Source organism: Alexandromys fortis, unplaced genomic scaffold, assembly GCF_014885135.2.
Source record: "Alexandromys fortis isolate MF-2015 unplaced genomic scaffold, M_Fortis_MF-2015_v1.1 scaffold_139, whole genome shotgun sequence".
NCBI lineage: Eukaryota > Metazoa > Chordata > Mammalia > Rodentia > Cricetidae > Alexandromys > Alexandromys fortis.
In genome coordinates this window covers 3,101,572-3,118,533 of record NW_026068020.1, presented here as the reverse complement: position 1 = coordinate 3,118,533, position 16,962 = coordinate 3,101,572, and the positions used below count along the sequence as shown (strand labels likewise).

The window sequence follows — 16,962 nt, the reverse complement described above, 5'->3', positions numbered from 1 at the left end:
TCTGAAGAACTGGCCTGCGACCGCATATAAATCCTGTAGTACATGGGGGTGGGGCCACATATGAGCACGTGTGGAAGGTGAGGGGCAATAAGTAGGGGAAATGAAGGGAAATACAACTTTTAAATATGAACATGCCTGGCTCATATTGTTTTCGCCAGCTCCAGTCACCCCAAACGTGCTAATCTAAGCTAAGCAGTGTTCTCTCCATCCTACAGTTGGAGAACCCAGATGGTCAGGAAGGAGAGGAGCCTGGCAAGACAGACACACTAAGCCTGCTGCAGACTTAGATTTTGGAAAATATTCCTATAAATTATCTTAGAGACACACAGGCCCAGGGAGCAACTGTTTTTGTTGTTGTTATTGTTGTCTTTTACAAGTTTTTATTTTTGAGTGTTTGCTTGAATTTATGTGTACCAAGTACAAACAGGCACCCTTAGAGGTCATAAGAGGGCATCAGATCCTCTGGAACTGGAGTTAGAGATGATTGTGATCCCCTTTGTGGGTTGTGGGAATCTAATGTGATCTTCTAGGAGCAGTTAGTACTCTTTACTGAGCATCTCTCCTGCTCTTCTTGATTTCTAGGAATTAACTGGTAGAGGGTAACAGTTCAAAGAAATCTTTGTTCTTGATGAGATCTGGCCTTTCCGTGTGGGTGGGTAGGCTGGAATTACTAGCCTCAAACTCACGATTCTCCTGTCTCAGCCTCGGGAGTACTTTTCCAGCAAGTCATTTGAGTTTCATCTTCTAAACTGCACGGATAGCCGAGGCCTCACATGACCCTGCAGCAGGTCCTGGAGACTGGTATAGCTTTACTGCAAGGGGTTGATCCGCTCCGCGCGGCGGGAATCCAGCCCGGCTCTTGGGCCTTCCCATCGCCGCGCTTGCGGCCGCCTCCGCGCTCCCGGGACCCGCAGGCCCCGCTGGGCGCGCGGCCTGCAGTCTCCGCACGTCGGCCTCCGCCCGCCCGCCCCGCCCCGCCCCGGCGCGCATTTCCATTTTAAACCGCCACCCGCCCCTCGACCGTCCGCGGCCGGCGGAGCTAACCGCGCGCCCGGATCCCCGGAAGAGGCTGAGGCTGCGGGACCGCCGAGCTGTGCAAGAAAAGGCCGAGGGATGCGCTTGGACCCTGCGCCCTAGACAATGAAGCCGCGGGCGCCACCGCCCGCAGTGGGCCCTGCGCGCTCAGGCCGCACCTGCCGGCGAGGCGGGTTCCGCGCTTGAGCGCCCGCCGGGTCCCCCATGGCTCGGCTCCCCGAGCGCGGACCCCGGTACTCGGGCCGCGTGGCGCGCGGGCAGGCGGACTCCAGGGGCGCTGTTCCCGCAGCCTAAGCGTGGGCCTCGCTGCGCGCGGGGGGCGTGGGCGCCGCTCCCTACCGACCAGGGCTCTGCACCTGGCCGGCTCTGCGCCCGCGGCGCGCGTCCCGACGGCCGGCGGCGCTGGATGCAGTCGAGCCTCGGAGGGCGGCGCGGTGGCCGCGGACCCTGGGGACATGTACCTGCTGGACGGCAGTGGCGAGCCCGCGTCGCCTCCCGCGGACGCGATGCCCCGCAGGACGCCCCCCAGGAAGACGGTCTACCGCATCTCGGTGACCATGGTCAGGAAGGAGCAGCTGGCCGCTCCGACTCCGCGCCCCACACGGCGGCCGCGGCCTGCGCGTTCCCCGGACGCTCCTGGGCGGCTGGAAGAGGAGGCCGAGGAGGCGGCGGCTGAAGATCCTGAGGCCGGGCCGCGCGCCTGGGACTTCCGCGCCTTCCGCACACGCAGCACCGGGCAGCTGGAGCTCGGGCGGCTACGGCCGTGCACACGCGGCGCGGAGCCTGCAGACCTGATGGGCAGCCCTTCGGCTGAGCGGCCCAGCAGCCCCGACGTGGAGGAGGCTCGGGCCGCGCCCCTGCGGCGGAGCCTCAGCTTCAGGCACTGGAGCGAGCCCGAGGCGCCGCGGAGCCCTGCGCTGAGCGGCGGAAGGCGCCACAGCAGCTCCGGGAGCCTGGCATGGGCGCCCGACGACGAGGTCGAGGCGGAGGCCTCCCCGGAGCCAGTGGCCGGAGCGCAGCCCGTAGCGGAGAAGCGCAACACCTTGGATGTGGGCGAGGTGCTCAGCAAGAACGATGCGCTCTCGGATCTGGAGCGCTGGGAGCGCAGCAAGAGCAAGAACCGCACGCTGGACAACAGCGACCTGCAGCGGCTAGAGCGGGCGCGGGCCGCGGCCGCCGGCCCCGGAGCAGCCTCGGAGCACCGGCTGCTGCGCTTTTTCAGCGGCATCTTTGCGCGTAGGGATGGCGGGCCCTCTCCCCGAAGCGGCGCCCTGCGCTCCCGCGGTTACTTCAGCCTGCGGCGGGCCCCGGCCGACACGCAGTCGTCCAGCGCAGAGAGCATCGAGGGGTCCCCTCGCAGAGGTGGGCAGCCCTCCTTGGGGGGAGGGTTCTTGCACAGGCCGGTGGGGGCTGGGCCTGCGCTCAAGCAGCCTGCAGTGTAGGATACTGGGGCTTTAGAGGGAACGGGACACCTGCTTTCCCTGGTGTCTAGCCGGCCAGTGGTCCCAAGGGTGTGAACTGCAGCAGTACGGGTGGTTCTGAATGCTGTCACCCCAGGCTTTATGTGCTTTATCAGTTCTGGGCCTGTTACATGGTCTTAGTGAAGTTGACAAGGGTAAGATCGCTTGGCTAATTGCTGCCCCTCTTGCCGGATCAGCCCTCTCCGTTTGCAGGGTGGAGCTAGAGCACAGCCTTGCCCACACTGGCATTGGGGCGGGGGTATGGCAGCCTTGTTTTTGGACTGGGCTTGGCATGTGCAGCTCCTGGCCAGCCACGAGGAACCCACATTCCTTTTGAGTTGATCCTTGCCTCCCTTCTTCAGTGCAGCAGGCTGCTGTTGGTTCCACCATCTGAGTGCTGTAATGGCTGATTTGGGTGACCCTACTCTGTGGAGCTTTTGGTGGAGTCAGCTCATAGCTGATGAGAACAGATGACAGGCATCCAGGCCGCTCTGTCTCCACATGTCACTGGAGAAAGCAAGCTGGGTAATGAATGCTAGGAAATGAGGGGCCAGTCCCGCAGCCCACCTGAAAACTTCAGAGCTCGCTTGTCTCTTACATGTCTACTGGGGCCTTGTGGAGAAGTCTCTGGGGGGCAGATACTGGAAGCGGTGAATTAGCCATATGATAGATAGCATTTGGGGGTCAGCAGCCTCTTGAAACCACAAAACATGGATCTGGTTTCTGCATATCACCTGGAGGGAAAAGACGGCGCATGGATGAGTAATTGCTACACCACTATGTGTGTGGGGAGTGGGTATTTTACTAGGGCAGTTCTGTAATCGGGCTTCTGGGGACAAAAAGGCGCTGCTAATGGCCTCAAAGGTAGAAGCAATGGAGGATGGTGATTCCTACAGTATCAGCTGGCTCCCACCATCCTGGAAAGGGCTTCTCCCAGCTGGACCTCACAGGCTAGCTGACTGCCCTAGGTCCAGGCCCACATCACAACCAACCTTGGCAGAGGACCCATGGAAGGCAAAATCTTCTCATGGCTGCCTGTGGTCCTAGGAATGTGCTAGAGAAGAGAAGGGTTGGAGCAAACCCTGCCGTGGCGTGCTTGCCTGCTTGTTTCCTTTGCTCTCAAGTTACCTGTCACCAGCCTTGGTTGGTCGAGTTGCCTTGCCTGTCTAGTTGTAACACGCCTTGCAGCACTTTGTTCCACTCTAATCATTAATCCCTCTCACTGTCCCTCCCTCGCGACATGCTTTTAAAGAGTTAGAAAGTGGTAACGGTTATTTTGGGGGCCAGTGAGATTGACTCAGCCAGGTAAAGGCACTCGCCACCAAGCTGGTGATTCTGTGATAGCTCCCACAGGGGACTAACTCCCACAGGCTGTCCTCTGACCTCCCTGCATGTACCACAGTGCCATTCAGCAAGTTCACTCTGAAAATAAATAAATGAAGAAGAAAAAGGGTTGCTTTGCATGAAGTGGCTGTTGTCACTGCACAGAGGAAGTGCGAATTGAAAGGCCCCTGCTTACTCTAACAGCAGGTTTGCATCTCTGTTTTTGTGTAATTAGGTGCCTGGGTTCCAGATAAGTACCTGTTTTACAGAGATGGGGAGAAGCAGAGACGTGATTGGCATGAGTATGCTTCAGCTGCACCTGGACACAAGTTAAAAGCATTTGAGGTTTTGATGAGTCCTCTGGGACAAACTCTTGAAAGTGGGTTTGCAGTAGTGAAGGTATTAAGCGTGTTGGAAGTTTGCCCCCTAGGGGTGCAAGTTTTTAATAGTAATGATCTTCCTGCTTATCTCTGTGGACAGACCATCACCACAAACATTATGGGTGGTCATGTAGAAAACCCACAAGTTGGGAATGATGGTATGTGTTTCTAATCCCAGCCCTTGGGAAGTACAGTCAGGAGGATCGACCTCTGGTATATATCAAGTGTGAGGCTTGGGCTGCATCAGACCCTGTCTCAGAAATGGGGGTGGGAGGGGGGCAAACTGAAAATAGCATCTCTCTCTCTCTCTCTCTCTCTCTCTCTCTCTCTCTCTCTCTCTCTCTCTCTCTCTTTAAAAAAAAGTGTTCTGGGTCATAGCATTCACATATACACAGAACTCTGTGGCCTTAGTTTATTCTAAAGTTCTGGATCTCGTGTGTGTGTGTGTGTGTGTGTGTGTGTGTGTGTGTGTGTGTGTGTGTATAAAGCGCTACAACCTTTCATCCAGGTAAAGTCTTTGTCATTGGTAAATGTCTGAAGTGTCAGGTCAGTGTCCCCCAGACTCGGGAGCAGCCTTGTTCTGTGGCCATCACAGCCAGTGTTGCAGACTCCCGCTTTCGGGCCTTATGATTTTGTTCGGATCCTGTGGGGTTTCTTTGCTTGTTCTGGTTTTCATGTATCTGTTTCTGAGCATGTCAGTTGTTGGAGCAGAGGTGGAGAGAGGTGGTTAAGCATACATAACTCTTCTTGCAGGGCACCCACATCAGGCAGGTCACAACAGCCCGGGACACCAGCGCCAGAGGGATCTGATGCCTCTGGCCTCCACGTGCACCTGCACGCATGTACATACTCATACAACACACAAATGCACATAATTAATAAAATAGCTCTTAAAGGGTATCAGTTGTCCAGAATTTCAGCGTTATATGAAAGTCTTGCTCTCATGTTATGGTTGGGTGCACAGTATCTCTTGTTTTCTCTTTGTGAGTATTGCTAAGGCCGGCCCATCCTGCCTTGCCCAAGCTTACTTTGGGGCTCAGGTGGCTTTTCAGGTCTCAGGAATTTGATTTTTAGGAAGGGATAATGGAGCTTGTTGTGAAATGTGAAGTGTGAGGTCAGGGGCTCTTTATAGCTGCATGCCGCCGGCTGCTGTGTCAGAGCAAAACCCAAGCTTGGCTAAACAGTAGCAAAACCCAGGCCTTGCCAGTTCCCAGCTGTTTTCACCACCCGGGGTTTAAACCTCTGCAGACCAAAACACCATCAGCATCTCTAGACACCAGACTTTTTGACTTCCTTTAAATCTAGGCCATAATGTTTTGGAGTTAATGATCATAAAGGGAATTAGAGGTGCCGACACCTACAGACGCTTTCTGTCTAACACCTATTAGATTTTGAGTTGGCTGTAGGAAAAGTTACTTTAAAATTGGTATTATGGTGAATATTTTCCCTGTCCTATGAGATGCCTCTGTTAGCACAGGCAAAAGCAAACTGGTCAAAACCTTATTTTCAGACACACACATGCAGGCTCTGGATAGACGTGTGTGGTTGATTTTCCTGATTCCTAACTTGAGAGCTCTAGGGTGAAAGGGTGGAAACAGTCCACCTTCCCAGGATGCTTCACTGGGCTTTCTCAGCCTGTGTAGGCTCTTCTCACTGGTGTCCGGAGTCCCAGGGTTTATGTGGGTTAGACACAGTTTTCTTAGAGACCTTGTGTCAGATCCAGGGCACACATGTTAAGACATCCTGTTGACATGAGTATAATTTAATACAAGGAGAGATCAAATTGTAAGTGACTAATAAATAGCACTGATGGGTGTCACTCTCTGTGTCTGACAGGTGACATCAGACTAACTTGCCACACCAGTGAATTAGCCACTAGGCCAGAGATACACGCAGGGTCTTTTACTATGTGGGAGGATTGATTACTGCAGTAAAGTGATTCCTTGCTAGCTCTGGCAAGGGTCAGCTTGTAAATTGGTAATTTACAACTGGTTTTTTGAGAGCACATTTCATCAGCGGCTGTGTTCCTTACTTTCTGGTTCCCTTGCTTCTGTAGTTCTTGGTTGTTGTGATACTGTTAGAGTATCAAGCAAAGCACATGAAACTTTAGTGGCCAGAAGAAGGAAATAGCAATTAAATGAAAGAAAATTGCTGATATAACTTGGTACATTGTTTTCGATTTGATTTGCTACCTGGACAGAGCAAATAGCTTGTAATGAAACTGTGTCATTCAGAGTCTTTCATTTGAAACACTTTGAATGATTTTCTACTCAGTCTTCAGTGGCAGCTGAATGTTGAGGATAAGAGAGCTCATCCTGTGGGGGTTTGTTGCTGTTTGGAGGGACGGGCCAAATCGCTCTCTGCTGGAGACTCAGCAGCCACACTGGGTGTGCTCCTAAGAGTGGCTTTGCAGCTCAGCCTGTGAATCTTTGTGCTGTTTCTCTAGGTCTGTGTGCTCTGGTCAGAGCTTTATTTCAGTATAGGTCACCTGCTTACATCTTTTTCTCTGACAGTCTGGGTTTGGGATTATCCTGCTGCTAGAGGAGTTTTTTAACACATGCCCATTGCAGCAACTTGTTTGGCTACTTCGCCATTAACAGCTACTCTGCCTTTGGAAGCGCTGTTGCTTTGATTTTTGTTTGTCTTGTTTTTCTGTTTCACTTACACATCCATGGGGCATCAGCAGGGTGCTCTGAATTTTCTAGGCAGCAGAATCTGAGAGCTAATGGAGGCATGGTTCCTGTTGGCTGACATGAGTCGATTGGGGAGATTGAGGAGTTACAGTGAGTCTACTCAGGCAAGCTGTGACTGTTTCCCCACGCCAGCGAGTCGTCACAGTATCAGAGAGAGTTCCTCCTGGCCAGTGCTGGCATTATCCCTCTCTGTGCTATGGAGCACAGGCACTTCACACAACACACAGGCTCTGGTTAAATGTGGGCAGTATGGAGGAGAGAGCGAGGGGACACAAATGAAGGAGCAGATGGCCTTGATCTGGGGCAGAAGTTGGCTGTTGGCCTCATGGGGGTGAAATGAGCTGACCTTGCAGGATCATCAGGAATTCACTATGTGTGGAAAGCTCCCCACCAGCAAGTTGGGTAGGATTTTATTTAGGGAACTGCTAAGCACCCCACCCTGTCCTCAGATTGATACACCAACATGAAGCAGAGAAAAGGAAATTGTATAATCTTCTAAATAAACATTTGCGTTCCTGGCATACATTTTCTTTTCCCAGTGCAGTGACTTGGAACAGCTATATGACTTTAAAATGTCACTGTGAGTATGAAACCGAAGGAAAGAGAGATGCTGTCTTACAGAGGTGGCCTCACGATTGGGGCTGACTACAGCTGTGTGGCCGCTCCACATGATTAAGGGCAGAATTGGTATTAAGGTCAACAGATTAGCAGGAAAGAGGGGAGATTATTATCTTTTCATTATTTTGAGAGAAGGACCATCTGCCCATGGTGGTTTGGCTCCTGCTGAGCCTTGAGCTTCTTTTTGCTTGTCGCCTGTGGTGGGTGACAGCCCGGGACTTCTACTTCTTATGGCTCCTGGTGAGGCAGGTATTCAACCTGGTTTAGCTTGTTCTCCTGGTCATTATTTTAAACAATGCTTTAAATGCTCTAGCAGTTTAATCGAATGGAGTCACGGGCTTCCACTTAGCTGGTTTTGATTCAAAAGTGGGTTCTAGACACCTCCCTTTCTTCTTGTGCTTATTTTTGCTTTTTGTCCCACCTTTCCGTGTTTCTCATCCTGGCATCACTAACAAGTTGATGCTCTCAGAAAGATTAGCATACAGTAAGCTACTCTGACCAGAAGATGGGAAGGCTCCATCCTCACAGTCAGTACCAGGCCTCACCAGGGTGAGTGCTGGACGGGATTCCTTTGGCTTCCCCTTATCTAGCATGTGAAGATAACTTTACGAGGAGCATTCTGTCCATGGGAGTGAAAGGGGAAAGAGGGTTGCATTCTCACACCGCCCTTGCCCGGGAGAAGTCTTGCATCTCTTTCGATACGATGCTCCATCTGAGGTTTTGCATGATGTGGCATGCCAGCTGGTGTGGTCAGCATGCAGGAAGGCTCTCTTTGTTCAGTTACTGCTGGTGCAGAACAGTGGGGCTCAGGCGATGAGAGTAGGTGTCCTTTTGTTTGAGATGGTCGTCAAAGGGAATCCTGTGTTCCCTTTTGCCCTCTGTGCCTGTCGTCGCAAGCAGGCCTGCTGACTGTCAGACACTTGAGAATTGACTCCATAAACAATGACAGCAGCCTTCCTTGTGACCCCCCCCCCCCAACACTCATTAGTTTTTCTACCAGGGCAGAATGACTCTGATGCTGCTTCTGTTCGGGTGGGAGAGGAATGTTTATCTAGTGTTTACCTTATTGCTTTAATGAGCTTCCAAATATAAAATCTAACTTGCAGGGGAGGTAACACAGTAGGTAGAGTACTTGCCTCGTATGCACGAAGTAATGGTTTCTATCCCCAACCCCACACAGGATGCGATGACGCACTGCAAAAATCCTAGCAATGAGGAGGTTTAGGCAGGGGCATCAAAAGTTTAAGGTCATCCTTATCTGAGGCCCCGTTTCAAAGCAAAACCAATAGTAATCGTGTCCCACAGTCTGAGTCCTGTTGTCTAAGAATCAGGACAGTTGCCCACAGCGCACAGGGTCCTGCAGGGTTGTTCCTTCTACCCAGTGCCTCACATCTCAGTACAGAACTCCAGCAGGGTCGGACATGCTCTTACGTTGGTAGTGTTGGTCTTACCCCAGAACTTTAGCCTTTCAGGAGTCTACCAGGATCCCCAGGAGTCACAAGTTAAGGCCAGGCCTGACCTGGCCCCTAGAAGATTTTGGAAGCCACATTCAATGAAGACTCTTAAGATTTTGTAATTTGGAAGAGAATGTTGGAACCTGCAGGTTCCTTCCTGGAATGGGGTCACACATGTACAGCAGGGGTTAACTAAACTCCTGGACAGGAAGCTTGTGCCTCAGTGTCCACAGCACAGCGTCCTACTTTGTACTAGGCCTCTTGAATGGGTGGGAAGTTTCTGTCTTTGGGGCTCTCTTGCCAGAGATAGTGGGAGGGCTATTGGTTTGGATTTGTGGTTTGAGTTTTGAAGGTGCTGGCCCTCCAGTGTCTCCCTGGGTCATAAGAAGCCACACACAGCCAAGAATGGTTCTGAATGTGGCTCAACACAAAATTGTTATAACCTAAAGTTATTAGGAGACTCTTTGTTTTTCTTTTGGTGACTGGATTGTGCTATTCCCAAATATAAACTGTACAGCATCGATTGTGGACATGCCACCTAGGATTATGACATTTACACCTGATCTTCTCTCGGGGTAGTTGGCTTCCAGTGTGAACAGAGGATGTGCTTGTCCTGCTGTGTCTAGGTGGGGCGCTGTTAGGTCTGCCCCTTCTCATCTCACCTGTTTCTCGCTGGCTTCTCCTGGCTTGTTGGAGGGTTAGTGACTACTGCCTAGCAGCAGCAGGGATCTGGCAGCAGTGAAGCCCTCCTCTTTCCCTCCAGCAGATCCCCCATGAGCAGTGTTTTCTGGGTCCTACAAAGTTCTGATCAGCCAGTTCTTTTGAAGTCCAGTGGCCAAGCCTGACTATAACATGTTTCTCCCACTAGTTTTGTCTCCTGCTTTTTCAAAAGCTGTGATTTGTGATTTGTGATGTGTAACACCAGACCAGAAACAGGAAGGGAGCTTTCTTTTGATGATTGTGGGATTTATCTCAGTTGCCACTTGGAGAAAGCCAGTCAGGCTATTGGATTCTCTCTGTTGCAACAGTGTGCGGTTAGCCAGGCAGCCCAGACAAGCCTCAGAGCCACCCTGCGCTTGGGCTGCCCTGTGCACTCAAGTAGCTGTTTCAGATTTCCCTCAGTTCCTGTGAAGATGCAGAAGTAGGCATGGCAACAGGTTTGGACCTGTGCAGTCAGCACCAAGGCTTTGCTGTATTTGCCTGTGATATATTTTTTGCAGAGGCCTATGGGTAGAAGCATCGAGCATGTGGGCATGCTTGGGTTTATGGTCAAGATGCACACTTGCTGTCTAGCTCCCGACACTCCTTTTAAGCTAGCCTCGGATTCTCCTTCCCCTTCTTCTTTACATCTTCCTACGACCTTCATGTAGCTGCTGCTTTTAAAATGATTGGCTGACATACCTTACGATTCTGAGCAGAAGACAGCTTCACCGCCCCTCCCCCATTGTTTCCTATTGCTGGAGAAGGGCCACATGGAGTACTGTACCACATGGAGTCACTTTCCTTCTTAAAAGCAAAATACAGGTTTTTACCAGAACTCAGCCTGAGAGCAGCTGAGTCTTCACATAACCTCCCTTGATCCTCAGTGTACTGGAAGATGGACAGGCAGATGGGTTGTGGAGTGGACTGAGGGAGAGAGGGATACCAGGCTTTTGAAGTCATTGCCCCCAAACCACACTAGTCTGAGAGCCGGAGAGAAGCTTTCTTGAGATTTTGTTTGATATGTATTGTACTGAGTACCTGCACATGATATAAATTTTAAAAAAAAAATTATGGATGATCAAGTAAGCTTGTACGTGACATTTACAGATTTGTTACATTTGCAGTTAGGAAGTGCACAGTGACTGGTTAGGGGGAGAAACTCTGAGGTGGAGGGTACATGCATTGAGGACCCCCCTCCTTTTGGGCCTGGGATTGGCTCTCAGTGAGGCAAAAGTAATCATGGCCTATGGCACACATAGTGAATGTTAATTCAGGTTGTTCCCTTGTGTAGGGTTGCCTGATGTGCCCGTCTAGTTACTGGGCCCGACACTACTCCTTAACTCTCAAGTCTCATTTTAGCGATCTAGCTCCTTTTCGGCCTTCTTTGGAGAATCAGAGACTTGGGTTACTAGTATGTCAGGTTCAGTTTGGGGTGCTAGCATGTCTTGTTAGCGTGTCAGGTTCAGTTTGGGGTGCTAGTATGTCTTGTTAGCGTGTCAGGTTCAGCTTGGGGTGATAGCCTGTCATGCTAGCATGCCAGGCTCAGCTCAGGTTTTAGCATGTCAAGTTCAGGGCATTTTTAGAAGCAAGGCTGGAAACATATTCTTTCTGGAACATAGGTAGGAAGATGCTGGTAGAGGACATTCAGACAGAGGACCCATGGAACACTTTCTTCTCCGATGACAACTGCCATCGGTTTCTGCTTGTGTTTCAAAGCTACACCAGTTTAGTAGCTTATAGGTGTCATATCTCCATGGTAGAGGATCTTGTAGAGCCGAAGAGTTGGGGCCACCTAACAGAGTCATCTAGGGCCATCGGGATATTTACCAAGGTCCCTGGGCTGGTGTGTGTGATCATCATGAAGGCTTGAGGACCACATGACCCTGGTATGGCTGGGTGAGTTGTCGGAGCCCCAAGGGCTGTGATTATTGGGCTGTGCAGGTACTGTGGATGCACTGAGAGTGGAGTCAGTTGTAAAATCACGATGGCAAGGGAGTGTGCGGTCATTGCTGAGGAGCTGGGGAGCACCTGGCCTAGATCCTCCTTGGCTATTGCCTGCCTTGTTTTGGGGCAGTTTTTTTCATCTCGTCACACACCCATTCATTCATTCAAACTCTCATTCATCTTGTAGCTGTTTAGCAGAACTTAGCTTATTTCTGAAGCTCGGCTAGCCCTGCTAGTTCTGCCCCTGAGGTGCTGTCACTGGCCCAGGATGTTCCCACTGCCTTGTGTAGGGGAGGATGTGGACCTTTATGGCTTGCGTGGTCTGTGCTCTGCGCTTGGTTTCCAGTGGTTCCTAGAGTGGCTGCGGTGCTCCCTTCAGACAAGTCTTAGTTTGGTTCTTGTAAAGTTCTTTGACAAAGGCAGGGAGGGAGGGTCTATTCTGGACAGCCAGCAAGGGGAACAGACTCAGGAAAGGGTTTAATTCTGATTCCTAGTTCAAGGATACAGTCTTTGGCTGGGAAATCCGGGCATCAGGAATTTGAAGCAGCTGGTCATACCTTATCCATAATCAGAAGGCAGAGAGGCATTCCCTGAATGTGTGGCTGCTGTTCAGCTCCCTTCCCAGGGATATAGTATGGTCCAGGGAATGATGCCCACCTACAGTGAGTGGGTCTTCCCAGCTCAGTTAATAGAATCGAGATTATTTTCTCACAGGTGTACCCAAAGGCTTGCCTCCTCGGTGTTACTAAGATACTGTGTGGTGAGGGTGACAGTGGCAGCAGTGCCCTCATTCCTCTCCAGTTAGTGACAACTGAACCTGATGTGGGAGTGTCATATCAATCTGTTGATTTCATTGGCTGAGCAATAAAAGAAACTGCTTGGCTGGCCCTGATAGGTTAGAACATGGATGGGAGGAGTAAACAGAATAGAGTTCTGGGTGGAAGAGGAAGTGAGGTCAGACTCTGCTCTGCTTCCAGAGGGACCGGACCGCCGCCATGCTCAGCTCTCCCAGGCAGCTGCAACCCACGATGGACTTAGGCTAGAATCTTCCCGGTAAGCGCACCTTGGGGTGCTTACACACATCATTAGAAATGGGCTAGTCCAGGTGCGAGAATTAGCCTGTAAGGGCTAGAGATCATGGGCCAAGCAGTTCTTAAATGAATACAGTTTGTGTGTTGTTATTTCGGGCATGAGCTAGCCAAGCGGCCGGGGTGTTGGGGACGCAGCCCCGCCGCCGCTCATATTTCTACATGAACCCGCTTCTAACGTAACTTGAGACATAAAAATATTTAAGGTCAGAACACTTTTTAGTAATGTCAAGTGCCCAGTGCACTTGATTGGCAGCTGACCGACAAAGCCCATACCAGGCGGGGACCAGACAGGAAAGAAGAGGGGTTGCTTAAGATGAGTAGACGGTCAAATGGCAGTTTAATTCCTCGGCAGTGTGGTTTATGATAAAGTTTACTCGGGAGTTTGCTCTATGGCTTATAAGAAAGGTGTAGTATTGTTATTGTAAAATATTTGCTTCCCAGGATAAAATTTCTAATGTCACTCGTGTCGTAACATGAGGACTGAATTGTGCACTTGGAATTTGCTCAGCTGTGTGAGCGTGGTCATGGCCACTGAGAAGTGCAAATGCCCCCTCCAAATTCTGGTTCTGAGGACTCGGGCTTCGCCACCTATCTGCTGGCCCGTCCTTCTGCTCTCCTGTCTTGGTCCCAAGGGATCTGGTGTTCTCCCCACTTAGAAGAATACACAGTGGACTGTAGAGAGGAGGTGACAGGGAGGGCTGAGAGCAACCGGTTGCCCTCAGCTTCCATATGTTTACAATGGGATGCCCCCTGCCTTTAAAGCAGACACATTCTTGGGTGTTCTGTACTGGCATGATGTAGGCTTTTGCTGGCACACGTGTTCACATTTTAAAGACAGCTGATTGTCACACTGCATGGGAGTTTGAGTAATTTTTCTTGACTAAGATAGAAAGTGCTCAGATTCCCTCAGGCCCAGCCATTCTGCTTCTGTTTTCGAGGTGGGCATTGTTGCCCAGTGTGGAATTTCAGCTCCATGAGAACTTCCCAGGCCTGCCTTCTCATTTATCCTAGACGATCCTGTGCCAGTGACAGTTTGCTTTGGATGTATAAGGCCAAGTGAGTCGCACAGAGATCATCCATCTTAAATATTTGTGCTGAGATCTGTGTTACAGGCCGAGGGCTTAGATCAGTGGCAGAGTACTTGCATGGGATCCACAAGGTCTGGATTGTATCCCTAGCCCTGCCCTAAAGAAGTGTGTGCGCCTCCAGTGCCTGAGGAAACCACACGCAGGACATTGCTGGAGACTTCCTTTGAGAGGTTAGCAGGATCGGGAAGGTCTGAGGGACTTCACTGAGCATCTCCTAAGGGAAGGTGCCTTTCTGGCGAGTCTGGACCTCGGCCAGCTCTTCCTAGATTTCCCTCCTAACTTCTCTTCTTGACACGGGCAGTTGAGTCAGAACCTTCCTCCTACACACCCTGGTCTGTAGTCCTTTGGAGTTGTCATGGTCTGTGTGTCTGGTGTCCAGGGGTCCTGTATGCGTAGTTGAGGCTGAGTACTTGGGTTGAGCTCTATTCCCCTCACGGTTCCTGGCCAGCACTGGACTTTCATTCTCTTTGGAGCTGTCAGGGCAGGGTCAGCTTATTTGCCTCTCCCATGCCCCCACCCCGCTTCCAGCATACTTCTGCAACTTGCTGCTTCTCAGCAGAAGCGGCTTGCACAACACCAAGGGCCATTGCTCATTTTCACTTTCACGGGAGTGGAGAAGTAGGGATTAGAATTGTCCCCATTTGTTGAGATTTTGTCTGACTCTGTGAGCAACCATTGGGGCTTTAACAGGGGAGTGACCACTGATCAGTAGAAACCACTGTCTCTTCAGTAACCACAGAGGAGAAAGGCTTTGGAGTGCTAAGAGATAGGCAGGGGAGCATGGCCAGGCTGGACCCGGCCTCTCATCCCGGTGCCTTAGTCTCATACTCTGTCACTCACTCTGCCATGCAAGGAACTGGCCTGATTCCTGGACTGGCTTTGTTTGCTGTGTGACAGTAAGCAGCCCCAGCAGCAGCCAGCACGTCGTCTGGTACGTGGGCTGGCCGGGGGTAGTGAAAGCATGTGGCAGTGCACTGTGTACGCTGACTGCCCTGTGCATGGGATTCTTAACCCAGTGAGTGCAGTCACTCTCTATAGAGATGCATAGGTAGAGGGACAGAGAGATCCGCTTAGCGCTTGAGAAGTAGGGGCTCAGCTGCAGGACTCCTGTTCTCAGCCCCCACCCTACTGCATTTCAGTAATGCTTATTAAGAATACCTGGCACGGGACACAGGAACTAGAGCAGGAATGCTGGGACGGGCTTGGTCTTCACATGGCACTAGATTCTTTGCGGTATGGCATTCTTACAGGGTCCTCAGCAGAGCAGTGATCTGATGAGCCGGGCACAACACTGTCTGCTCTGGGTACCAAGTGTGTTGGGCTGCCACCTGGGCAAGGTGTAGGCCGTCTGGCCCTGGGTGTGTTTGGTCTTGAATGGTTCCTCTTTCGTAGTCTTGTGCTGACACCCTTCTGCTGCTGTTTTGTTATTTATTTTTTCTCCAGTCTGGTTCTGCTCCTAGTTTCAAAAAGTTGAAATCAATGGCTTTATATCCAGAGTTCTAAATTCAGCCACATAAACACTTTGGGCCTGGACTGAGGGTTTGGCATGGACTCGAGGCTGCTATTTTAGATATGCCAGAAACCTTTTTGGAAGTTGTTCACTGTGGGCTTTTCTCCATTTAGGCTGTGAACTGGGGATCTTAGCCTGCTCCGATGGGTGTGCCAGGAGCACTGGGGGAGGGGTTCAGAAGAAGATCTGTAACCACAGAAAATTTGCCCAGATGTTTCTGAGGACTTGGTCACTCTGGTCTGCCCAGCGTGCTTGTAGTTAGACCCTTGTAGCTTGCTATGGAGCTGTCAAATTCAGGGACAGGCCATCCTTTCTACCTGTGGATAGTGCTGTTCTTGTCATACTGGGATTGAAAAGGGGGCCTTTTAAAGTTCTGTGGCTGGGCTGTATGTATTGGAAGAAGATGGAGCTAGCAGTGTACTGACTGGATGGAGCTAGCAGTGTACTGACTGTGCTGACAACTCCGTGCAGCGGATTGTTACCCCGCAGAGTGCTGGAATTCCTATCTGTAGAGATGCACATGAGGAGATAGAGAGGTCTATAGCATGCAGCCACAGAGGTGGGCTTCCTGCTGCAGACCTCACCTAACCAGGCTCTGAAGAAACCGTGATTAGCTTCTGGTCTTCTCTTTCATTTCCACCTCAAGTATACAGTGATGAGATGACCGTACACGAGCAAGTGGCCATGACAGGATCACATGTGACAGGTACTGGATTGTAGATGCCCAGGAGGACTCAGGAGATCCTTACTGCCCTGGGTTCATCTCATCCGCAGAGGGCTTTGCAGAGGAGTCCGGAACTTTATCCTAGGGACCCATGTTTCTCCCTTCCCATGCCCCTCTGTCCTGAGTATGACCTGCGCTGCGTGGACTGCTCGCCCTGTTCTTCACTTCTGAGGAGAAAACACTGGTGGGGGAGGGGAACCGCAGCTTGCAGACAGCAGCTAGCGGATGGTGGGACATGACTGGAGACTAAATTCCTCACTGTCTACAGACTGAGTGTATTGTGACTTTTGTCAAAGAAATAAACACCCAGAGGCTGACTAGTGAGTTGCAGGGTGCTGTGAGGTACCAGAAACTATAGTGATTCTCAAGAGCCTGAGCCAGTGAAACAGAATAATCCCAGACCCCAAGTGTGTGCGTTAAGCTTGGTTTTGACTATGGAACCACGGGGACTTTTGTTTTATATATCCCAGACTTAGGGTGCTCCTTCATGGGGAGCCTCTGTGCAGGGGTGTGCTCCTAGCCCTCCTACCTGCTCCTTCAGCTTTGCCCCCAGCATGAGGACATCACACCACTTCTGTATGCCCTGCTGCTCTGGCAGGCACGTCGTCTCTGCCCACACTTGGTTTATCTGTGATTCTGAGGTTCATATGTGATTCTCTGTAGTTGGATGTTTACTCTTTTGGCTCCTTACTTTTTTTTGGGGGGGGGGAGCCCACTACCCAGCTTCCAAATAAATCACACAGAGTCTTATTATTTCTTATAAATACCAGACCTTAGCTTGGTTTGTTTCTAGCCAACTTTTCTTAAATTATCCCCATCTACCTTTTGCCTCTGGGCTTTTTCCTTAATTCTGTAATCTTCTTTCATTCTCACTCCGTGGCTGGCTGGGTGGCTGGGTGACTGGCCCCTTCTTTTCTCACTCCTTGACTCCTTTATTTTC

At 51.1% G+C, this 16,962-nt stretch overlaps 1 protein-coding gene across 5 annotated transcripts in view; it reads left to right on the top strand.

The window, feature by feature from the left end:
- The window catches only part of Agap1 (ArfGAP with GTPase domain, ankyrin repeat and PH domain 1), a 446,708-nt gene that overhangs the window by 124,074 nt on the left and 305,672 nt on the right, over positions 1–16,962 (top strand). The window contains exon 1 of one of the 5 annotated variants that reach the window (XM_050163112.1): positions 381–2,397. The exons of 2 other annotated variants lie outside the window; for them this stretch is intronic. In XM_050163112.1, coding sequence (XP_050019069.1) covers positions 1,491–2,397 — 907 coding nt within the window. In that variant the 5' untranslated portion in view covers positions 381–1,490. Of the gene's footprint in view, positions 1–380; positions 2,398–16,962 lie in introns of those variants that run through there. 2 more of the 5 variants (XM_050163109.1, XM_050163108.1) reach the window with 2 other exon arrangements.